The sequence below is a fragment of the Anabrus simplex genome, chromosome 7 (genome assembly GCF_040414725.1).
Source record: "Anabrus simplex isolate iqAnaSimp1 chromosome 7, ASM4041472v1, whole genome shotgun sequence".
NCBI classification, from domain to species: Eukaryota; Metazoa; Arthropoda; class Insecta; order Orthoptera; family Tettigoniidae; genus Anabrus; species Anabrus simplex.
This window is the reverse complement of record NC_090271.1, coordinates 73,883,617-73,909,595: the sequence shown is the minus strand read 5'-3', so window position 1 is coordinate 73,909,595 and position 25,979 is coordinate 73,883,617. Positions and strand designations below refer to the sequence as shown.

At 36.8% G+C, this 25,979-nt stretch overlaps 1 protein-coding gene across 1 annotated transcript in view; it reads right to left on the bottom strand.

The window, feature by feature from the left end:
* Nup133 (nuclear pore complex protein Nup133) overlaps positions 1–25,979 on the bottom strand; it is a 314,729-nt gene that overhangs the window by 205,515 nt on the left and 83,235 nt on the right. The window contains exons 8-9 of the mRNA XM_067151176.2: positions 14,778–14,937; positions 6,372–6,546 (exon numbers count right to left, since the gene is read on the bottom strand). Coding sequence (XP_067007277.2) covers positions 6,372–6,546; positions 14,778–14,937 — 335 coding nt within the window. The remainder of the gene's footprint in view (positions 1–6,371; positions 6,547–14,777; positions 14,938–25,979) is intronic.

Here is a 25,979-nt window from a genome sequence, read left to right as displayed (position 1 = left end):
AGATATGACCAATATGGGTCTACATTTTGGTGGTTTCTCCTGGAATGTTTTGATGTCTTTTTACCTCTTCTACCTACTTCTTCAAAGCTTTCAGTCCAGTGACGTACTTGAATATTTTCTTAGTTAGCCGTTTCTCATCCATTCTCTCTAGATGCCCATATAATTTTAGCCTTCGCTATTTTTTCGGTGTATTTGTAGAGATCATCATTTTTTCTACTCCTCCACTCCCCATCAGCATTTTTCTGTGGTCCTAAAATTTTCCTTAAGATTCTCCTCTCCTTTTTTTTGAGATCTTGAAGCTCACCCTTGTTATTCATTGTCAGGCTCTCTGAAGCGTAGAGACCCTCTGGCTTTACCACTGTGCTGTAGTGTCTAAGTTTCGCTTTCATTCTTCTATATAAGTAAGAATACTGCTAGGGGCAGCTTGGTGGGTCCTTGGCAAGCATAAAGGACGGATCTCTACTCTACGCCTCTCCAGCATCGTTTCACATCTTTAATTATATTTTTCACCTGGTGAACTCAACACGATACTGCCAAATTATAACTGAAAAACCTTGAGGACATATTTCTATGTAAATTACTAATTCCCTTGTTCCTACTTTAAAGTTTTTACTTTTAGAAACATCATCTCTAATAGTCTTTTTTTATGAAACAAATGCATGATATACACTAAGCATTATTGCCAATTAGCCCAACTGTAGAAATTTAAGATATAGGGACAATGTAATTTATGTCAATTTTATTATTTTTCAGATCAAATGTGAGAAAAATACCATATAGATCAACTTAGAAATACCGATATGCATCTGATACGAGTACAGAAATCTGTATCAAATAACCTTTCTACCAGTCCACTATGGGCAGCGACCAACAACCATTTTCTTCAGACCTATGCACTGCAATGTTGGGTGCTAATGTGCCCCTGCATAAACCGGAGCATCTTCAAATTTCAACAAGCTGCCGGGATCAATCACCAAATTGGAGAAGAGTGGCATGCACCCGGTGAAGTAACTTAGGATTGTGGAAGAAATCAGGGGAAGTTTTGTCCGAACCTCTGGGAAGGCAGCCACTGTCAGCAAAATAAAACCAGATGAAGTGACTTCACTGAAGTTTTGTCCAATCACTTCATTTGATGCTGAGAGATCTTTCTCTCAGTACAAAAACAATATGCATGAGACGAGAACAAGATTGTTACGTGAAAACAACGTTGCTAGTAAATTCCTTTTATAGTAATTATGTTGTTGTTATAAGTAATTTTTGCATGCCTATTTTGTTGCCTATTTTATATGTCGGTGCCTATTTAAATGCCTATTTTGGCTAATTTAAGAGCCTATATGCCTGCCTATTTTAACAGTTTTTAGTGCCTATAATTCTCGTCTCTAATGATCATGTATATTGCGCCACACTCACGGTGAAAAAGACAAGATAAAAGGCATACAGATCTACAGTTACAATACAAATTGACCATTAAATTTAATATCTTAAACTAAGAAAGGATAAAAATGGATATAAGAAAATGTAAGAAACACGGAAGAAAGTGCTTAATAGTTTCCTTTATTAGACTATAAAATGAATGGAAATTTTATAGGTTTTGTAGCCATAATGTAAAAAGAAAAACCAGAAACTGTCATCGAGACAACTCACTGAAATACAGTGAAACTCTGTTAAGAAGTTTTTCAAGGGACTGCAAAAAGAGAACTTCTTAAGCAGGAAAATTCTTAAAAGGGGTAATGCCCAAAAACTTATTCTGTACTTTGAAATACATGTGGAACACACAGCCAACAGATTTCCTTGTTTGTGAACAATACCGGAATAGGCCGATAATAAGAGCTGCTAACAGAAAGCCACAATATAAAAATTCGATTATCATGACAATATTTTTAGAGATAAAGTAAAACAACTGAACATACCGTATTATAAATATATTTGATAAGAGAAGGGAACATGTTAAGTTATATAAAAACGTTGCAAGATTTGCCTATTTTATCAGGCAGAACCATTTCCTTCCATGCTTCCCTTTCCTCCGCACTTACACTCTCTGCTTCGCAACAAATTGTTTTGTAAACAATGCTGGCTCAATTTTTAAAGCGGTCCAGCCACCCGTTTGACGCGGTAAAAGGTACCCTTAATTTGCATGCAGCTTTCTCCTGCACAATAGTCCCACTGAAAGGTATGTTTAAACTTCGCTGCTGCAGAGTTTGTTCTATTTCATCGTACTTTTCAAATTTAACTTCCTTAATATTTGCTGAAGTATTCCCTGCAGAAGCAGATCTCTCTTCTTTCTTCACTATAATACCGTTCAAAGTAGACGGCGGCATCTCCAGCTCCTTTGCCAAAGCAACACGGGAAAGTGTAGATGACTCCACTTTGTCTTTTACTGTCAACTACTGTGTCTTATCACACCCAGCTACAGAGGGAAGCAATTGAAATACTAAAGCACACCAACAGCTTCAACCGTAAGGAGGAATCTGAATGGGTAAACCAAGCCTGGTTTCCAGTCTTGAAATCTCTAAATCCTGAAGGACTCGATAGCCGCGGCAGACCAGAAGAAAGCAACGGGTGATCAGCTGCCTCTCTCCGCCAAGGCAGGTCAATGTACACCAGGCTCCCTAACGGATCAACCATTGGCCAAAGAACAGCCAATCAGCGACCGCCCCCCTGCATGGCGGCCATTAGGCGAGCAGCATACTGTATCCTGCACTATATAAATAGGTGAAATTACAATAGCACTTCATTCCACTGAGAGCTTCGCTGATATCGAAGTCAGTCGGAACCCTTGACAATGCCAAACGCAGTCTTCGGTGAAACGTCAGGACATTCACTCGCTCCTGGACCACGGCCTACAAGCCCGGAAAACGCTGACATGATTTGTAACGCCGGCCGTGAAAGCCTCAATTGCTACACGATACACTCGCCAAATAAAGCATCAAATAAATACGCTGAAGGTACTCTCTCCACAGCAGGTGTCTACAAGATCCCGTGCAGCTGCGACCAGGTATACATAGGCACTACAAAACGCAGCATCGCCACACAACTGAAGGAGCATAACAGACATAGCCGGCTGAGACAGACAGAGAGGAGGTTATATTGGTCAAAAATAGGAAGAAGTAAAAATAAATCAGAAGACGAGTTAAAAAACGGAAAGTTGCTGGGTAAATCAGAAGGATTGGCAGGTAGGGTCTCACCAAGCCCAAGGATATCCACATCATGTCAACTCATTTCTCCTTCTATTATTGCACGTTTCCCTGGCTGTAGCACACCACGGATGTTCCACGTTGCAATCGTTCGAATGACTCTCATAGAGAATTTACTTTGACGGGTTAATAAAATACGGGCTTCTCTTAATCCTGTCTCCCCTGGAGATCCGACTGGGAGACTTATTCCGGAACATTTGGAATTAAGCAAAGCCATCATGGGGTTGTCGAGGAGAAAGTACAGTGGTGGTTTCCCGTTGCTTTCCACTGCCCCCAAATCCATTGGCTCACCAACCCAGTTTCCCGCTGGGGTTGGTTACCCAGCCTTCCACTGGGTTGCTCGGCTTAACAGGGGCACGCGAGTAGGTTGGAAATTGGAGGATTGAGGTGAGAGAGGCTAAGAGATCTCTCGTGTTGAGTTCTTATATTTACATTACACCTCCATTTTGCCAGATTCTCCAGATGACTGCAGAGACTCTCCCTAGGTTAAAAATTAACTTCATGCATTTCTCAAAGCTTTGAAAATTATGGTTATTACTGTAAACATGTTCTGCAAAAGCAGAATATGTTTTATTTTATAGCCTTACAATGTTCTTGGCATTGCTGAATTAGTGTCCGCCCAGTCCTTCCTATGTAAATCAATTTACAAACATTACAAGTGAGCGTATATACTCCTGAATTGGTATAAACATCTTTTTTGTTGACAATATTTGACTGTAGATTTGTTCTGGTATTTTATATTTAGTTCTAACAGATAATATTATTTTAACTCAGATTTCTTTAAGATACATACAATTTTAAAAATTTTACTTCCAAAATGAGTAAATGTTACATAATGATTACAATTTAAGTTTTTTTTTTATTTTACATTTTTAAACGCATATTTCTGTTTTCTATTTCTGGGCTGTATCCATTCGCTTTTGCAATTTGTTTCATTATTTTGATTTTGATTTCTTCCAATTTATTTTATTTACTAGTGGGGATCCTTAGAAGTCTACTGTGTTAATGTAGCTATTGTATGCTGCTTGTTTATGGGTTCCTGGCTGATTAGAATTCTTGTTAATGATAGTAATAGACCATGGGGGTTTTCTGAAAATTTCAAAATTTACATTGTTTTTTATTATTAAAAGTCAAAAAAATGTAATTTTTTTAGATTGAGTTAGAAATTTTGAATAGGGTGACAATTCGGGTACAGTTTTCACACATACTTTCATATTTCGCATACTACATGCACTAAATACTCGCAAAGTAATGATTCAAAATGGTTAGTGGGATTTTCTGGTTCCTTGGAAAAGGAAATGTTCAAGTTTCAGGACAAAATGTATTAATAAAATAGAGTCTTCAATGTTTTAGCACTTGAAAACTTTATTCAACATAGCCTATTTTATAGGCATCAATGAAAAACCTTTTACTGACTTCTCTAAGCAAGTTGCCCTTATAACTAAACCAGGTTTAATGGAGATAAAACAGTATGTAAATGATAAAGAACAAACTTTTCATTCAATTTATTGCTTAACAATTAGAAGAGGATGTGCTAAAAAAAAAACTGAAAAATGCTCAGTGTTTTAAGATTTTGTTTAACTCGTCCACTGAACAAAGTGCTGAAGAATGTGGTTGTTCATGCTTGTTATGTGTCTTATAAGAAGACAAGAGAAAATATTTTAGGCCTGGTGGCTCTCAAGAGCGGTAGGCAGAGTCTAATTTCGCTGCTGTTACTGAACTACCGGATATCTTAAGGCCTGACTGGAGAAGATGGTTAGTGTGGGAACCAACAGGGCATCATCTATGAATGGCTCTAAATCAGGATTTAGAGTACGTTTGAAAGAATAAGCTCTACATTTAATTAACATTCACTGCACCATGCATCACTACAGTTGCTCACATTGACACTGCTAATTCCATTCCTTATCTGGAAAAGCTCAACAAAACTCTGAAAGACATAATTTAAATTTTATAAAAGATCACCAAAATGCCTCCATGGACTTGAAATCACCGCAAAACGTTTAGAAAGTAAGATAGTAAAATTCAGAGATATTCATAAAAATATGGTAGCTATGTAGCAAATCTGATGCTTTGAAAACCCTGCGTCACAATCTTCTGCCTCTTGTCATATGACTAATTGGAAAGATAGAGTAGATGCAGCAAGAGTGAAGGGCTATCTGAAAAATTCTTTCATCATGCAAATTTGCAATAGCTTTACATTTTATGATTGACTTTTATGAGAAACTACAGTCACTCTGTAAGGTTTTACAGTCGAAAGAGCTACTGCTGTCAAAAGTATGAACGTCAATGTTCTATTACTAGTACATATACTGTATTATGCTAAATCTATGTTAGTAACTGTGGAAATGATAGAAATGAAAGGATTCCTTTCCGATAGTACAGATAAACAGAAACAGAACTGCTTGAACTACAAGGGCGACCAAGAAACTGTCCTTACAAACTTGTCTCAAGGGATGGAAGAATTTGTAACAAGGTGATCAAAAGTAGCTTTTCAGTTCTGTCACTATTTGCACGTTCCTTAGTGCGCTTCCCGCCATGACGATTCTCACCTTTGAAGGCCAATGTCTGGTCAGGCATTTCATTTTTTTGAAAAAGCCTATCTCGTCAGTTCCTTCAAATGAATTCCTTTCCACTCACAAGTGGTATTAATGTCAACACTCTTACTTTCCATGTGCTCGCTGCTAATTTCAAGTCTAATCTTAAATTTATGTAGGTAGCCCAACAAGGCATGAAAATCTTCTGTACCAAGCCTGGTCAGTTCAGTTGCTTCTTCACTAAACACAGGCCCACTGACAGGAATGCCTGAACAACTGCAATAAGCCGTCTTCAAGGTGTTCATATTTTCCACCTTGAAATAAATTAACCCAGGCAAGTGAAGATGGTCAACGATGATGATGATGAAGAATAAGAAGAATAGGAATTAAGTCGGGACCTTAGAAAAAAGAATGAGTAACTGCAAAACACATATTAGTGCACAATGTATAAATAAAGTTCTACTGTACATGTTAAAAATAAACAAAAAGGAAAAAAACATTTGCAATCCATGAAATTAAATTATGGTTTCCATATGGGAACTTAAATTTTGAAATGAGGAGAGGTTTAAAGACACAGCTTAATTTGCAAACTTGCACACTAACAAAGAGATCAACAAAGGAAAGACTACAACATACTTACCAAGTCCCTCCGATCCTTCACATACTGAATGAAAGCTGCCCTCAATCGAGAGAGAGTATCCTTGTTGGAAGCAAGCTTCTCCAATTCTTTGTCAGAGATAGTGATATTCAAACCACCTTCTGAAAACTGAGGCACAGAGACTTCCAAAGTGTTTGGGAGATCGGTAAAACTGACGCTGTGGAATAGAGAAACTACAAAGTAAACTATGATTATACCAATAAATACTTAACACAGTTAAAAAGCAGAAATGTTATACAGTACAACTTGACTACTCTGAACAATTTTGACTTGAATTTGAGGATAAGTCATACTACTCTCCAGGACCCTTGATATTTCTATACAACACAATACAAAAAATTTGAATGAAATTTGAACTCATCAACAAGAAAAAAATCCCATATTAGAACTCTCATATTTTCAAAAAAAAATTATATTTAAAGATGATGAAACACTGCCTAGGTGGAAGAGAAAAATACCCATTGATGACAACCTTCAAAGGGGTCATCAGTAGTGTGAATCTCAGAAGAGATGGTAGAAAATGCAACATCTTGGGGAAATTATAATATTCAATTTCAAACAGCATCAACAGGTTTTTCTATTTCTACAAGTGCAAAAACAAAAGAATTACACACAAAAATCATAACTAAGTTACTTTTCTTGCAGTATCTCCAAATAGTAAAGAAGTGCATGTACTGAAAATAGTACTGATGATGATTGTATCAGAGTATCCTCAAATGCTGACAGCTCTCCAGTATGAAGCAGCCACAATGGCTTTATCACTGACTGTAATGAAGACTTCAGGGTGGGTTTCCGTAAGGCAGTTTGGACAGTGAAATAGGTGCTCAAGATCTTGAATTCCACCACAATCACAATCAGCATTCTGTGTATAATCCCATCTTTTGAGTGTAGCGTTGGTTCCAGGCATCCAGTTCTCATCCTATTAAGGGTCTTCTAGACAGGCTAATATGATGAAGAATGTAATGGTATTCCTTCTGTTGACCAATTCCAGCTGGACAGTGTGGACTGTAGCTGCCAGTATGAAATGGTACTGAAGCTGCTGCTAAGTTAAGAAAAGGTATGAGTCACCTAAGGGTATGTTCCCAGAATAATCTTCAAGGTAGCAAACATCAAATTTCAGTAACCGGGAAAATCTGCTCATCTAGCCTAAATCCATAACTCCACGCGGAAATTACAGAAAGCTCCCAGCAGATGAAATGAGACATTCCACTGGCTACTGAAGGCCTGAAGGTTTGCTACGGACCCAAAACTAATAAGGGAATGCACACTACTTTAATTTACAATAACGTGATTGCAGTAGTGTGTGCCTGCTTTTGTTTTTCAATACAGCATTAAGGGCAACCGGGTTCACTTAAACTGTTTGTAAGTTTCTCCACCATATCTGCTTTTAAAAGAAACATTTAAGTAAAAAAAAATGCTGACAAGCTCAAAGAGTCAAAGTTATAAATGAAATGGAAAATGATTTAAAGAAAAAGGCATGGATTGCATGCCTCAAAATACACTATCAAATTACTTGAATAACAACATCATTTTGAACAGTATAAGGTGTAGGAGAAAGGAAACAAGAGATAGGACCAGATAGTCCTAACAATGAAGAATGTATGCTGAAATGGTTCAAGCAAGCTTGTGAAAATGTAATTAGAGCAAAATCCAAGAATCTGAAGAAGCCAGTTCTGGTTGGTGGGCAGTTTTCAAGAATAAAGTGAAACAACTTCAAAATCTGTAATTAGAGCAAAATTCAAGAATCTGAAGCCAGTTCTGATTGGTTGGTGGTTTTCGAGAATAAAGTAAAACATCTTCAAAATCTGTGGAAAAGAGCGGGCATTAATGAAGAAGTAGCTAGTGAGTGGAAAGAAAAGCTGTAAGAAATCTCATTAGTAACAGTCCCCCTAAAGTAATTTTCAACATTGAAAAAAAACTGATTTATTTTTCAAATGTCCACCTAATAAAAACATTTGCTTTCAAAGGTGAATGGTGCAGTGGTGGGAAACACAGTAAGGTGTATGTTACAATTACAAGTGGGGCTAATATGGATGGGTCAGAGAAACTTCCATTATTAATATTAAATAGGAAAGTCAACTAACCCTCACTGCTTCAAAACTGTAAAATCAAAGCCAGTTGAATATGAAGCAAACCAGAAACTTCAATGATGGTATTACATTTTTGTAAAATGGCTTCCAAAATTGATAAACAGTTCTGGAAACAGAGAGAACAATCTTGTCGTTTGTTGATAATTGCACAGCCCACAACACCCACTTGTTGCAAAATGTACAGATTTTATACTTTCCACCAAATATGATGTTGGTAGTTCGACCTACAGAGTAAGACGTAATTAAAAATTTGCAAGCATTTTTAATAATCATCATCATCATGACTTTCCAGCTCTAGATTTCTGGGAGTGTTGTACAAGCGCTCGCCACTTCTATTCAAAGTGTAGTTTCTGCTCCTCTATGTCCTCCAACTTGGCACTGCTCTTGCTGACCTCCAATTTCACTGTGTCTATCCATCTCCTACTGACTTCCCCCTATCATTTCTCTCTCAAAGTAATTCCTTGTTGCTTTCATTCTATCCATCCTCATGACATGTCCAAACCACTGTAGAGTACAGAATGGAGCACAGGATTATCATCTTGTGAGAAATCTTCTTGGGGATAAGCAAGTTCCATTACGATCAAAAGTACTACTCTACAGGAGTTTCTTTATACCAGTTACCGCATACAGTCTAAAATCCTGCATAAAAACCAACAGAAATATCAGCAGTGGTGGTGGTGGTGGTGGTGGTGGTGGTGGTGGTGGTGGTGGTGGTGATGACTGTTTTAAGAGGAAGTACAACTGGGCAACCATCCTCTATTAACACTAATTAGAGGAAAAAATGGAAGGGCTCTTACACTTCAAATAATGAAGATCGGCCAAAGAAAGACAAGGGTCACAAAGGGCATGAAAATGAAAAACTCCCTAGCCCTTGGAATCTAATAGCATTGGGGTTGGCAAAGAACAAGACGTAACAAAGGGAGATTAGATAGGATAGAGGAAGTCAGCAGCCAGGCACAAGTAATTGGAAGCAATGCCAGGACTCAGCTAAGGATCCCATGGTCGCCAACCCACAGTCAGTCAGTCAGTCAGTCAGTCAGTCAGTCAGTCAGTCAGTCAGTCAGTCAATATGTCTCTCCCCCCCCCCGCAATTGAGAGCCCCTAGAGGCCTTTTTAGTCGCATCTTACAACAGACAGGGGATACCATGGGTGTTATTCTACAGCCCCTAAGCACAGAGGGAAATACAAGTAATGGAAATGAAGTTCTTAAGAACTATAATTCAGGAAAAAAGGAGGGACAAAATAAGTAACTATGAGATACACCATCTTGTCCAAATGCAAAAAACCCTTAACGAGATCTGTGTAGAAGCCAGGCTGAAATAATTTGGTCATCTCAAAAGAATGGACCCGACAAAGAACAGCTAGAGTGTGGTTTGAGAACTTGAAGGCAAAAGATCAAGAGGCCAGCCAAAGAATAGATGGAGAGATCAGATTTAAAAAGATCTAGTTGGACAAGGTCTGGATTTGCAGCAGGTTATAGAAAAAGACATCTATATGGACAGGAGTAAATGAAGAGTGCACATTCACAGCACCCGGGACACTGAAGTTGGTTCAAGATGATGATGAATGACAAATTTAACAATATACAAAATATATGAAATGATTAGTAGAATATACAAAGAGACTTGTTTGAATAAGAATTAGCAATAAAATAATTATGTCAGATTAATTTCACAGCACTTCGAATAATGATGTGAATAAATTTTATACCATTCTTTGCTGCAAAACCAACAGCTGAGATTGTGGGATGACAAGTGTGCGATAACTATACTTTGAGAAACAATGAGTATGTATTGGTTTCATTACGCAAGGATGCTGAATGTGTGGAACAAAATGTGAACAATCCATTCACGAAGATGATACTTCTAGAGAGGCTTTCACTGCAGTAATAATATCAAATTTTGTAATATCAAGAAAATATACCCAAAAAAATTATTTTAAAAATGTCATATTGTTTAATTATGTTCATCATTTCAACCTGCCTTAGGCTTTCAGCTAATTAAAAAAAGTACTCTAGAGATGGACACTATTCCAAAAAAATGTAATGTAATAAGAGGACACAGCCAGAAATCTTTTAAACATACATATATCACGTGAATGGGGTGCGTTCAAATAAAGATAGTAGTTTCAATCAACTGTGTATAATTTCAGTATCACATCAGATGTATCCATGTCCACGGATTCATCACCGCAGCTCGTATCTATGTCAACATCCACTGGTGAATCGCTGTCAGTAATGTCTGCACTGATATTAGACAAAATGTCATATTCGTGCTTACAATTCATTCTTTCCCTGTAGAATCTGTTCCATTCAGCTCCGTTAAGTGGCAACTTTTTGGAATCGCCACAAGCTGCTCTTTCTTCTAATAGTTTCCTGAAATTTTGCTTGTATGTACTTCACATGCAAGTACGATCCCCCTATATACTGTATACTTAAACAGAGGCTTCAAGCTTTCCTTGCTTAAGAAACCCCCCCTGAACAAGCTGGATTTGTCCAAGGTAAAGGCACAAGAAAACAGATATTAAACATCTGTCAGTTGATTGAAAAAAGCAGAGAAGGGGGACCTGCAACAGGCTCAGGATGTTAATCTGGAAAAACAAGCCATTTATACGCCATGTCTGTGGTACCTATCAGCCAAATACAACGTTCCTCTTGGACAAAGGTTTCCAGAGACAGGCGGCCTGTTTGGATCCAGAGGTACCCTGCCGAAGATCACAACCACTATCGTCCTTCCAAATTTAAAAATTCCTTTTTATGACATAGAGAAAATCTTATTACATATCATATGAGATTCTCTACAAATTATACATTTGTATTTATACCTGAAATTGTAATCTCCTTACAATTTTCCAAAAAAAAAAAAAATTATTTCATTATTGTAATTACATACTGGAAGTTATGATTCCAGGCATTTATGGTCACCCTCACTGGAGGATGGATGATTTATTTTTTTAATAAATCTTAATATCAAAATAGTGAAACCTCGTTAGTGCATTCCTCATTAACACCTTTTCCCGCTTGGCATGTCGTATATTCGAAGTCCCAATTCTCATCGTATTAAATCTATATTCTAAAAAAACTCACTTATCGTGTCAGGAATTTTCACTATTACCGCTTAGTACAATCACATTTTTTTTTTTTCCTAGACGTGAAGATGTTACTGTATTTGTCATCCCTTCTAAAAGAAATGTGATTTCCAACTCTGGTAAAATCCATTGCCACAGTTGCGTAATTAAGGGAAAACGCTTCTTGAACTTCAAAGGATAAATTGCACTTTCAGATAGCAAGCCGTTAGCATCAGGAATGTTCAGTTTTGCTTGCTGGTTAGTAGCGAGATTACTCAATAGCAGAGTGAGCCTGTTTGTGCTTGTATTTTGCATTCCATTCAGAAGGTAGAAATGTATTTTGTGTTGAGTAATACAGTGAAGTGTAGCGAATATTTGTCATGAGACTTGTAATTCTTTCGTTGCAAAGTTCTGACACCTTGCGCTGCGATGTGTTGAACGTATTGCATAACTTATGAAAACCAAAGAATCTTTAGAGTTGTGTATGAATCGTTATGAAGTTCTAACAGCTGTATGTCATCAAAGGTAGTAGGGGTGTTAAGAAAACAATTTACGCACATGTAGTAAACAATGTTGAAATATGGTACATAGATATTCAAAGAGATTAAAGTCCTTAAAAAACTGAAGGTAAAAGTAGTACTTGAAAGTTGAAATGTTTCTGTGATGTAGGTGAAGAAGATTTGCAGTTCAATTCGGAAATAAGTAAAATAAATAATATTGTTAGTAATAGAAGCCAAATTAGTAAAGGAGGTAATGAAAAAGTGGAAGAAAAAGAATAGAAAAAGTAATAAAAAGATGTAATGTGTAATATGTGACACACCTTGCGCTGCAATGTGTTGGACGTATTCTCCATCTATATCACAGAAATATTTTGACTTTCAAGCGCTAGTTTTATCTTCAGTTTTTTAAGGACGTTAATCTGTTTGAATGACATCTATGTAACTTACCATCTTTCAACAGTGTTCACTACGTGTGCGTAAATTGTTTTCTTAACACCCCTACTACCTTTGATGACATATGACATACAGCTGTTAGAACTTCATAATGAGTCATACACAACTCTAAAGATTCTTCGGTTTCCATAAGTTATGCAATACGTCCAACACATCACAGCGCAAGGTGTCAGAACTACATAACAAAAGAATTACAAGTCTCAAGATTCTTCGACATCCAAATTGAACATCTTGAGTTCTTCCTTCAACAACAGCTAAGTGCATTAATTTATGCATTTTATGCATTATCTGAAACATTTATCACAATTGTGATTATTTCTTCTTCATATTTATAGTGTCAAATCCACTATGTTTTTGTGACATTTTTACAATTTCTATGAACTATTTGATACATTGTGCAACTCGTGCTTTTGGCTGATGATGACCCTGATAATGGGTTGAAACTAGTACCTAATAAATGTTTCTTCTGTAAAGTAACCCACTTTACTTGAATTTATATTGAAAGGGTGGAACTATTGTACTTTTAATTTGAATTTGAATTGTAATCACAGTTCAATACGGATCATTCACAATGAAATTTATAACTCTTATATCTGGATTAGAAACATAATCGTTTGAAATTGACTGGTGTGGTGTATATTTGTCTTGTGATAGCCTAGTTATGGATACGGAAATTTTGTGAAATTCCTAATGAAGACAAAATTAAAATCTGTCAGAAAAAGGACTGGCATAAGAATGAAGAGGTCGCAAATGTTGAAACTCGCACCTTTAAGTTTCAACTCGATCACTCACGTTGGTCGAAGTTTTGTTTGATTCAAAATGGCCGCCAAAGTCATTGCCTGCCGTTGCAAATGGTCGACTGTAACCTCCAATTCATCGTCTAAGAGTGTGACCAAAAAATAATGTTTAATAAGCCACTGCTCCGAAACATAAGGCTTCTACTAACATTTGTTTTAGAAAGAGTCAGATCTGCAATAATACTTCTATATTTTTGTTGGCCCCTGGTAACATGTTTCCATATTTGTTGTCTGGTGTTTTTCACACCTTACAGTGTACCAATACTTGTTATTTTGTAATCCCAAACAGAAAATGTTTTCATATTTGTTCTCTCATGTTTTTTTACACCTCTTAATACTTTCCCCTCATCTGTAGAAATGGTGGATAGGCCTTTAGTTTTCACTGCACCCACGGATACACGACGTAAAATAACCTCATTTCAGAAAAAATCGTATCTAGTGTTTCCATATCCCTGCTGGATAGTTTTTATTTGTATATTCATTAGTACGTTTTCTCACTTAACACATTCTTTTTCCTTGTCCCCTGGAGAAACATCTTAATGAGGTTTCACTGTATAAACAAAAAAATATTGTATATACATTAATACTCCACACCATCAAATAATTCACACACCCTAATTTTAGGAATTTTTTTCGACTTTAATTTCTGTTTTACTTCCCAGAAATAAATCCTACATAATTATACTCCACAACTGAATAAAATACACATTTCTTCTAAAAACACATCATAATCTTCACATGCCATTACAAAGCACCCAGGACTGTAACTAAAACAGGAAAAAAAATTGATGTGCAATTTTTATCAATTTAATGTTCATGTGTGCATTTAAAGTCAAGAAAATAATTGCATGCTCCTATATTTCTATTCATCATCACTTTCATCGTCATCATTAGGAGAATAATCATAATTGTCGTCGTCCTTTTCCCATGGCCAAAACATGGACCAAATTTTGCACTTTCTTTTAAAGATCTTAAGATTTAAAGATTTGAAACAAATTGAATAAGGTGAAACCTCAACTGTTTCCTTTCAAGGAATATTTGTGTGATTTTCCCATAGAGTGTCATCCTAAGTTCCATCCAGAGAATAGCGCTGCCCGGCCTTGGTCTGCCAGGCCCACGACAAAGAACATTCATTACAACAAAATATTGGCAAAACTAGCCGATTACAAATATCAGAGAAAGGAAAGCAAACCACATGACAATTGTGATAAAGCAGGATGCCTACCCAACCTATAGAACAAGGGGGTCATCGATTGAGATGAAGCAGTACCAACCTTATATCAAATACTGCACGCACCTCAGTTTCTCTTCACCTAATTCCAGAAAAAATGTATGCAGAGAATTTGCCTATATACAAAATACTGTTTTAAAAACTCCACATTGTTTAAGTATATTGATTGTTTTAATTTGTTGTAGTCTTTCTGTTAATAAAGTAACTACTCTAAAGATACACACTATTACACAAAAACAACCTGAACTTACCTGCTCAGTTCATGAGGTGACATGTCACTAGAAGAAATAGAGACTAAACCATGAAGTTTAGAAAACAGCACTGGAACATTTCCACAAAGGGCTCCACCCAGTATAGAGTCTCCAGAAGTTCCAAATTGTATGATATCTGCTTCGTCAACATCATTCATAACTACAAAAGAGAAGTAAATATGACAGCAGGAGCAATACTTACGATGAATCTTTCAAATGATCCTGTTTCATGCAGTAGTGCCACTACAGTTTTAACATTTCGAATGTACCATATGTTCACTAAAAATGGATTTCCTCAATGAGGTTTTCAGTATTATAATCCAACCATTAATAAGAAAAACCCAACCCCCACACAACACACTTACAACACTGAATAACATAATAGGGTAGTGACATCGCTAGAGGAAGGCCCATGTTCCCACCATAAAAAGTTGGCTTAGTTTATAATAAAGTAGTTCCATTATGTTCCCCCATAATGGTCTAAATCATCTAAATTATAAGAACCACACATTCTTTATTTCCCTGTCTTAATAAATAGTATGAGAAATATATCTGAACAATCGTGATGATAAACAGCTTAAGTGGCCCTTGAGGACTGCAGCTGTCAAAAGTAGTCACTTTTTTACCCACCAAAAGTAATTATATTCATAAACTTAGTTGAAAATAATGTTCAATGAAACTGCTGAAATTGTGGGTGTTTAGCCAAAAAATACTGTTTGCAGAGATGTCATGACCGCAGCAATACAACCCTTTAAATATCACTCTAATTCAGAAATAACAGTGAGTATGAGAGAAACAGTGATGTGAAGTAGCATTATTCTTGACATGAGCGACACTTTTCAAGATACAATAGTATGGATCTGTCATTTCAGAAGTTAGGTTACATATTCCCACATCTGGCTGAATTTCAGAAAGGATATTCCTACATAAATTTATAGCAAAAGTGGTATCATTACTGTACTAGGGCTAGAAATATATTTTCAAGACACATGCACGGTTAAGTTAGGTTAGGCAACTCTGAGGAGGGAAACGGAAAAACCAAAAACAAGATATGCAGTATCACAGCATACCAAATAATTAGAGCCCTCAAGAAACATAATATATTCATTATGTGTTGTTCCACTGCATTAACATAAGGTTCTTTAGTCTTTAGAAAAATACTTTGATATTTTATATCAATATTATAGGAAATTAGATAAAATTGTAGAATATAGTTTAGATATAAGTTTCACCGTGTTAATTGTAGCTTATCTGTCGTAGTTGCCACTGTAATTGGGACACTAAGTGCTGTAGTGTTAAATAAATAAATATATATATATATATATATATAATTAAATAAATAAATAAATCTAACTAACTAACTAACTAACTATGGTCAGATTCCACCATACTCAGTCAATACACCAGATCAATTCAAGCAGATTGGTGTATATAGTATCACCTGCTTTTACACTGGACAAACTAGAAGAGGATTTGGATTTGACATCAGATTTCAAGAACACTTGGCAGTGCTTTGGATACATAAGCATGAAAAATCAGCAGTTGCTATACCTCTACATGACAAAGGACATGGAGTATCAAGTATTCAAAATTCTCTCACCATTTCACACACACATACAAAAGGGATAAAAATATGTACTTTAGAAAATCTAGAAATTTACAGATATCAATGAATAAATCCTCAACACATTTCAATGATAAAACTTAAAATGAATATTTAAAAACAATATTAAACTTTAGCAGATACTGTATATTTCATTGACTACATAGACCTACACATATAACAGACTCAACATAGATGTTATAAATTCATAATGCACATAACCCCCACTCTTAAATCAAATATCGTACTTCCTCGCATATTAGACTCTCAGGTTATTCAAGAAAAAAAATTTAAATAAAGCTTGTGTATAAGACACACCCAGCATGAATCACCAGATGAGAACAAGGATTTTGCTTCAAAGAGGGTACAGGCCATACTGCAGCTCCGATGATATAATGAAAATTATTTCATAGTTTCATCCATCTGACCCACGCAATATAAACAAGTTTCAAAGTTATGGAGTATGTCTGTGTTTCAGAGTTAACAAATGTCCACCTCCGCAGCATACTGCATCTCTGGTGACGTCGCATAAATACGTGAACAGTTTTGTATATTCAACCCGCGCATTGCAAACAGTATCATTCATGCAATATGTCTGTGTTTTGTACTTAAGAATGTACACCAGCATAACAGTGATCACAATTATCTGCAGTTCTTGGGGCCAGAGTTCAATTCCCTGTTCTGCCAGAGATTTAAGAATGACAGGAAGGTTGGTATGCAGTAAAATGGTACATGCAGCTCACCTCCATCGGCACCATGCCTAAAAAGAGCTGCATCACCTCAGGATGAGGACAAGAGTTACTTAAGAAATATTCGTGATTATTGTTATTAATATAGCAGGCGAGATCATTAAGAAAGTGATCGGTTAATAACTCGTAACTCAGGCCAATATATGTATTTTTTGGAGGAGCAGGTTTAAAATGTGATAAAAACAACCCAATTGTAACAATTGTTTTAACAGTCAATGTACCTAACAAATAATAATAATAACAATACACAAATTGAACCTGAAGAAATTTTGAATCGAAATATACATAGAAAGAAAATTGACAAGTGGCAAGTTACTCCAGAGAATGAAGTACCAATAAGAGCAGGTACCAAGTGGATGGAAGAAAGGAAGAGGATCTTTAGTGAACAGATGAAAGCATCCTTGATCCTCCGCAAACAAAATCATAAATAAAGCTTCATGTGTTCCGAAAGGGACCATTCACGCATAATAATAATAATACTAATAATAATAATAATAATAATAATAATTCATAAGCTTGTACAGAGCTGATGAAATTCCCATTTCATTCGTGATTTACATAATCGACATAATATTGCCCATTATTATGCATTTAGTTAATACCTGCCTTACTTCAGGCAATATCCCAATTAAATGGAAAGATGAACTCATTGTGCTTGTCCCAAAAAAAGTCTCCTGCAAGCAATACATCTGACTACCGACCTGTCTGCATTCTCACAGCACTTTCTAACGTTCTAATGCATAAACAAGTAGTTAAATACTTGGAAAAACATTCTGTACTTGATCCCTTACAGTCTGGTTTTAAGAAAGGACACAATACTGCAACAACACTAATCAAAATCACGGATGACATTAGACGGGCTATAGATGAACGAAAACTGACTATACTTATCCTTCTAGACTTCAGCAGTGCGTCTGACACTGTAAATATAGACATATTGTTAGCTAAGTCACAAAAACTTCACATGGCTCATTCTGCTATTCAGCTCTTGGGCTTATACCTCAAAACTAGAAGACAGCGAGTTGTATCAAACATGAAGACTACAGAATGGAGGTCTAAGCTATCTGGCGTTCCCCAAGGGTCCATTCTTTGACCTCTTTTATTCTTAATCTATATTAATGACATTTCTTCTCATCTGAATGACTGCAACTATCATCTTTATGCTGACGATCTCCATATATACTCACACTTTAAAGTCTCCAACATTGACAAAGCAATCCACCATATGAACTCTACTTTAAATTCAATTAGTTCGCATGCTAAAGAGAACTGCCTATTAATTAACCCAAAGAAAACGCAAGCAATCATAATAGGACAATCTAGGCTTTTAAATACACTAAACATCACACAACAGCCTAATCTCATGCACTGTGGTGAAGCTATACCTTTTCAGAAGTCTGTAAAAATCCCAGGCGTTGTCATGAATGACACATTAAACTGGAATGACCATATAACAAGTGTCTGCAGAAAGATATATGCATCTCTTCACCCCCTAAAAGTGAAACAATCCATTCTTTCACACAGCATGAAAATAAAACATTCAAACTTTCATTTTTCCAATAATTTATTACAGTGATGTCATATTAACTGATGCAACTGCAGAACAAACTATGAAACTTCAAAGGGCAATTAACTCTTACATACGATTTATATTTTCCTTGAACTTTAGGACACACATTTCCCCTTATTATGAGAAGCTATCCTGGCTGAAAATCGATCAACTAAGAAATTTACAAACCGCGACACTAATTTTTCGACTTCTGAACGATCTACACCTGCATACCTATCCTCACATTTCAACTTCCTCTATCTATCCATGGTCATAATACCAGATCGACTTCTACCCTTATGATACCGGTTAATCACTCAACTGTATACAGCCACTCTTTCCTGCTGTCTGAGGCAAGGCTATGGAAACTAATAGCACTTCAATAGTCTCATTTAAACAGTCTTGTCGATATTTCCTCTTAAATATGTGATCAGCTTTGTAACGGATTTGGGATGTGTTATAATGTACTTGGACACTTATCAAGTTACTTTTTGATCAAAACTAATTATGTAATCTTTCAGCCTACTGAGCTCGTCGGAATTTGACAGGAAGTATATTATGCTGCAAGCTCATAATTGCAAGGTCCGCCACAGTAGCGCTAGCATTCAGTAGGCATGCTGTCGAGATTGTACTGCCATCTAGTAGCAACCACGGAACTGAATTAAGCTTCGTTTTCTCCATGCACGAACAACAATGTGCGACGTGTTGTTTTGGAGAGTGATACAGGACAGAGCTACTTCTGCTATTACTGGTGGATTTTTACTTGTATTAACAGTGGAAGAAGAAAACATGAAGGTTTTATTTGATCCTGGGTGATCATGTCATCGTGTGGCGATGACCTTATCGCCTTCCATTCATTTTTCTACTAGTTTTTAAATAATCTGTAAGTAAGCATCCAGTTCTTGTTTAGCCTGGAGATCAAACGATGCGAGGAGCAAATCGGATAATTGAAGGTTACCGAGTGGATTACATAAATTCTTCTGGCTTAATTGAACTGCTTAAATCTATAGGGCCGATTGCAGAAACGGTATTTAGACGATGTCAATGGTCAAACAATGCCTAAGCATGGCTGCCGCATTGCAAAGACGTTACTTATCACTTAGACACTGTCCAAAACCGATGTCCAACTGGTCATGTATAAACACTGCCGAGAGCACTGTTTAACCTCAAATGAGAGGAGTGAATCACAATCAGAGGTTATGTACCACGAAATATGTCATTTGTATTATCATGTTGAGACGATTCCAGGAAGAAACGTTAGTGCGAAGGCCTCTCTCTGGGTCGCCCTCTGCTAATTCGCAGCAATTCGTTTGACATGCACAGGTAGATTATCATAAAATAAGGTTTCGCTTTACGAGAGACTTGTTTCTTGAGACTGACAAAGTGACAGTCCGGTAACTGTCAACTTGAATACAATTCTTGGCAACAAATCTTTGCCACAAAATACCACTTATCATCGAACAGTATAGTTTTCTCCCTATGTATACTTGCAAGCTCTCTCATCGACATTCAAAAGCGGTGTCTGAGTCTATCAGTAGTATCCGCTGACTGCTGTTCTCTAAAGCGGAAATTCAAAATGAAAGAGGATAACATATTTTCGTAACAAATGCGGAAATGACGTGGTCGATAGCAGTTGTTAATAAGTAAGATTCTATTACAATAAAATTTATTGTAGCCATGGGAACAGTATTGTGTAGTCTGGGAGCTCCTAGTGACAAACCGGCACGTAGGCGACGAATGTGTGATCGCCGTTTTGCTTGAGGAGAGGAGGTAAGGTAACTTGTGTGCTGCATTCGTGACTGAGCAGGCCTATTCAGGTACCACTCTGCTTACCCTGAATGAGGAGGGGGCTATAAAAAGTGCCCTAAACAGTCAGCATCAACACAACCCGACTGGTAAATCCCAGAGGGTACACCATAAGCGGACAGAAGAATTTTTTTTAAAAAAGATGAATTTTGTAGCCTGGAACATCCGTACTCTAATGGACAATGTAACGTATCCACACAGCCGCACAAGAGATGCTGTCAGTTGGTACAATACTTTTATTTACATATTCACAAATTAACACACATATAACCTTGATCAATGTATCGCAAAACAAAAACACTTCACTTGTAGAATATCAACAAAGCCGCCATCTTTAAACAGTTGACAAATGACACCAAATACCACAGAAGTTACACTTTAAAATACAGTTGAAAACAGACGACTACCGATCAATTCAACATGGAGACTGCCTGGCTCAGCATGTCAGCCACGTGCTACTAAACAATAACTCTCTTCCAATAGCTTCCAAACCACAACTTCAGTAACTCAACAATAACTTGTTCCACAACTCACTTGTCGCCGTCAAGATCGCCTCCTTGTATATGTGCCTGGCCAGGCATCTAGAAAGTACATTACAAAAAAAAAGCTTCTTGAATATTCCAGTGTGTCCAATACATAGAAATTGTGTACAGAATATTCTCAGTCATTGTCTATTGTCTATACCCTTCTGCAAGTTACAGTGTGTTTCACAATTATGGATTACAATTTATATATACAGGTAAGAATAAATTATAATATTAATTTACAGGTATTTACATTAACGGAACTGATATCAATGTCGATGTACATCACATGTACATGACATAACCTCACACACAATACTATCATTCAACTAGTAAATAATAACAATACTGATACTAAATGGATGTACACTTCATTAGCTATACATACAAGTAGTGATAATAATTATAACAACAATCATAAAATAATAATAATAATAATAATAATAATAATAATCACGATCGTATATAATAATAATAATAATAATAATAATTCGAACTTGATATCTGCATTAGTTATCCATGGGTGAGAGAATACTGTTTTCAAGTTATACCTGTCATTGCACTTGCGTCAAATGATACAGCTAATCGGCCAGAAAGAACAGCTATTGTGGCTCATGAACTAAAAAGATTTAACATCGATATTGCAGCACTGAGTGAAACTAGAAGGCCTGATGAAGGACAAATTAAAGAACAAGGAGGCGGATACACTTTCTTTCGGAAAGGTAAAAACATTCATGGGCCCCACATTCATGGTGTTGGTTTTGCCATTGCAAACGAACTTGTTTCTCACCTTGATGAACTTCCTTCTGGTATAAATGAAAGACTCATGAGCTTACGCCACAAGCTCACCAACAATCAACGAGTTACAGTAATAAGTGCATATGCCTCGACCCTCACTTGTGAAGAAGATGAAAACGAAGCATTCTATTGCCAACTTGACATACTTCTGACAAGAATACTTCAAGCTGACAAAATCACTCTTGGGCAACTTCAATGCACGAGTTGGTTGAGACTCAACACTATGGCTCAAAGTAATTGGAAAAGAGGGAGTAGGTAATTGCAACTCTAATGGAACCCTTCCGTTCACGAAGTGCTCAGAGCACAATCTACTTATCAATAATCTCCTCTTCAGACAGAAGGATAAACTTAAAATATCATGGCAACATCCACGGTCAAAACATTGGCATCTAATTGATTACATAATTGTACGAGCCCGAGAATAGCGCGATGTGTTAATCACAAAGGCTCTAACAAGTGCTGACAGCTGCTGGATGGACTACCGACTTATACGGTCTACAATGACCCTTCACATCCAAGTGCAGCGAAGGAAACAGAGAAAATTTACGAGACCTATCCGGGAAGATTTCGACCAGGGCGAAGCTGTCCCGATCAAATCCTCAGTCTTAAGTGGATCAAGAAACACCATAGAGTTTGGTACAAGAAATTAATTATCACTGTTGTTGACTTCAAAAAAGAGTATGACAGTATTCATCATGAGTCACTACAGTAGAAGTCCGATAGTCCGGCACGTTCGGGACCGGCCCGGTGCCGGATTACCGAAAATGTAGATGCTAAAGGGTTTACTGTGTCACATTCAGTATCTTCAATACGGATTAACAATGATATTTATCACCTTACCGAAAATGCTGAATTATCGGGCGGTACACCTCTTACTATGATATAGGTTAAGGCGAACAGCGAAAACAGCTGTAACACTGCGTTTTGCAGTAAAATGTTGATCAACAGAATCATCAGTTTAATAACACATTCCTCTTTTCAAACGTGTTGTTTCTTATTGCCATTCCATAATAATGCCGGACTACATCAATGTTTTTATCTGTAAGTCTTCCTTTAACATTCAGAGTCTTTCCATCTAAAACTTCTTGTTTCCTTCTGTTCGCTTCATTTTTGAACGCATGTTCCCATCCGTTTTTGAACGTGGCCCATCCATTCAATTTTTGAAATCTCTTTTTTTATCATATGGTTGGTTTTCCAGTACTCAGTATAGCACACAGCCTTCTAGGCTGAATATTTCCAGAGATACTGTAGAGATATTTAAGTAAGTCAATGCATAGCAAATGGATTGTATCAGATACATTTGCACTATTAACTTTGAAATAATAAAACATACACTTCAATTGGTTTCGACAAATAATGCACAAAATTCTTCACAAGAGATCATTATTAAGTGATAACATTTTAAAAATCCTGGTATGGTGCTGGACCATTAGGCGTTCTGGACTGTTGGATTCTGGACTAATGGAATTCTACTGTACTAAAAGTCCTTAAAGAATCTGTTTACCGGGCGAGTTGGCCGTGTAGTTAGGAGCGCGCAGCTATGAGCTTGCATCCGGGAGATAGTGGGTTCGGACCCCACTGTCGACAGCCCTGAAGATGGTTTTCCGTGGTTTCCCATTTTCATACAAGGCTGTACCTTAATTAAGGCCACAGCTGCTTCCTTCCTATTCCTAGGCCTTTCCTGTCCCATCATCGCCACAGACCTATCTGTGTCTGTGCGAGTAAAACAAATAGCAAAGAAAAAAAATTTGTTTTACACCAAAAACTCATCACTCTTACGAATACTAAGTCGAAAGTCAACTTTATAGGTGAATTGTCTGAGCCATTTGGAATCCACACTGGACTTCAACAGGGAGATGGATTCTCGCCATTATTGTTTAACTGTGCCCTGGAGAAAGTAATGTGAGAATGGGTAAAGAAATGTCATTCAAACATCAAGATAGGCAGAAATATTAATTGCCTTGCATTCGCATACGATCTTGCATTACTAGCAAGTAGTATGGAAGAAGCTAAATTTCAAATTGAAGAACTCAGGAAAATTGCTGCAAGAATCAGGCTGCAAATCTCGTTTGAAAAGACTGAAATGATGCCGACCTTCAGAACGGAAACATCAGCCATTCATCTCGACAATGGCAAACAAATTAAGTTTGTGAATAAGTTCAAATATCTTGGGGAAATTTTAACCTGGAATACAAAAGAGAAAACAATGATCGACAGCAGAACGTCTAAACTGAAAACAGCACAGGGAATCACCTGGTCAACTTATTAAAAAAAAAAAAAACTCTCTCCATGAATTCTAAATTAAGATACAGTTGTGAAACCCAAAGCAACTTATGCTAGTGAAACACTCTTCAAGTTGAACACTAAATCAACAACTGATAAATTGCAGAAAGTAGATAGAAGAATCATCAGGACAATCGTCAATAAGAAACACCAAGTTGATGGCCAATGGAGATTATTTCCTAATGAAGCGGTATATTGTGAAAGCGAATCAATAATAGATACAATGTGGAAAAGGAGAACTGCCTTTTTTGTCATATATGCGGACTGCCAGAAACCCGACTAGCGAAGCAGTTATTTAGTTACTTCTGAAAAAATAAAAGAAAGAACATTTGGTTCACAGAGATCATGAATGATTTAGAAGAAGTTACTTCTGAAAAAATAAAAGAAAGAACATTTGGTTCACAGAGATCATGAATGATTTAGAAGAAGTATATTTATCAACGCTCCAAATTGCAGGCAGAGAAGAGAAGAGGATTCTAAGGAATAAACACCTACAATTCAAATCCATAACATTTGAATGAAGGAAGTACACTATTACTGACAACCAAAGGGCGGCCAGGTCTGACAAGATGAAAAAGTTTTGGGAGCGGAAGAAGAAGCTGAAAAGCTGACTATTTAATACTAACAGTATTAGACTTTAAAGTAAATGACTGATTAAAGTGCTCCAACAGGGGTGTAAACTATGTAAAAAAAAAAACAGTAAAATGAAACACCGACCTTCAACCACCTTAGCTAGAGATACCGTACTTAAAACCTCTTTCTCCATCTTCACTGTCAATAATGAAAACATTCATCAGATTTCCAACATCTTTAAGAAACACAATCAAAATAGCCTATAAAATCAATAACAACAGAACAACAATGCATCCATTTTCTATAATATTCATTCTGTTAATAAACATAATCAGTTCTCTAAATTAGGGGTTTACAAACTCAAAGGCAACTGTAGGCCAAACTGGCAGAAAGTTCACTACACAATACACAGAACATGCCAATACAATCAAACAACAGATTGTCTTCCGTAGGCCAACATGGGCAGGACATGAGGATTCTCAAAGTAGCAACAAAGGCACTATGCTTAATATAATGGAAAATTCCTTCATCAATTTAGAGCAATATTCTAATCTCAACTTCACTCTCAAGAAGCTAACATCTTATTTGATATCACAATTCCAATCCTTGACAAACAAAAATTAAGAAACCAAACTCCCCTCTCTCGTAATACCTTCAGACCACCCTTCCAGCAACTTACTATCATTCCGCACCCCTCAGCCCTGCCTTAAAAATAGCCACACCTCGCCTTCCCCTTCATCCTTTCTTTCACTCACATCCGTATGACGACGTGTTAGTGCGGTTTCTGTCATGGCATCAGTAACAGTGGCGAGTCTCCTATCAACCTGGCCATATTTCCCATCTTTCTTCAACCACATGGCTAATTTTATTATCTAACGTATTTTTCAGATAATCTGTGAATTCAATCTGAATTGGATAACAACTCTTTCTCTTCTTTTGTACTTTCATCAAAGATACCATGACGTCCTAACAGAATTTTTCATGGTTTCACTTTACTCCAAATAAATAACAGTAAAATACCACAAGCTATGTACAGTAGAAGTCCACTATAACGAGTATGGCATATAACAAGGACCCCATTATGATGAGTGATTCTGTATGTCCCTCCAAAATTCCTATATTAAACTGTGTTTTATCCTTCGGTTACAGCAGGAGACTATCAAGGACGCTTCCGTTATTACGAGGGATTATGCATGTGAGATTTATTCCGGTATCGACATTTATGCACCCTGTGAATATATTGCATGCGATCGATCAACTTTGGTGTTGTTTCCTCGCTATGTCCACTAGCGAGCTATCTCGTCGACATTCACAGGC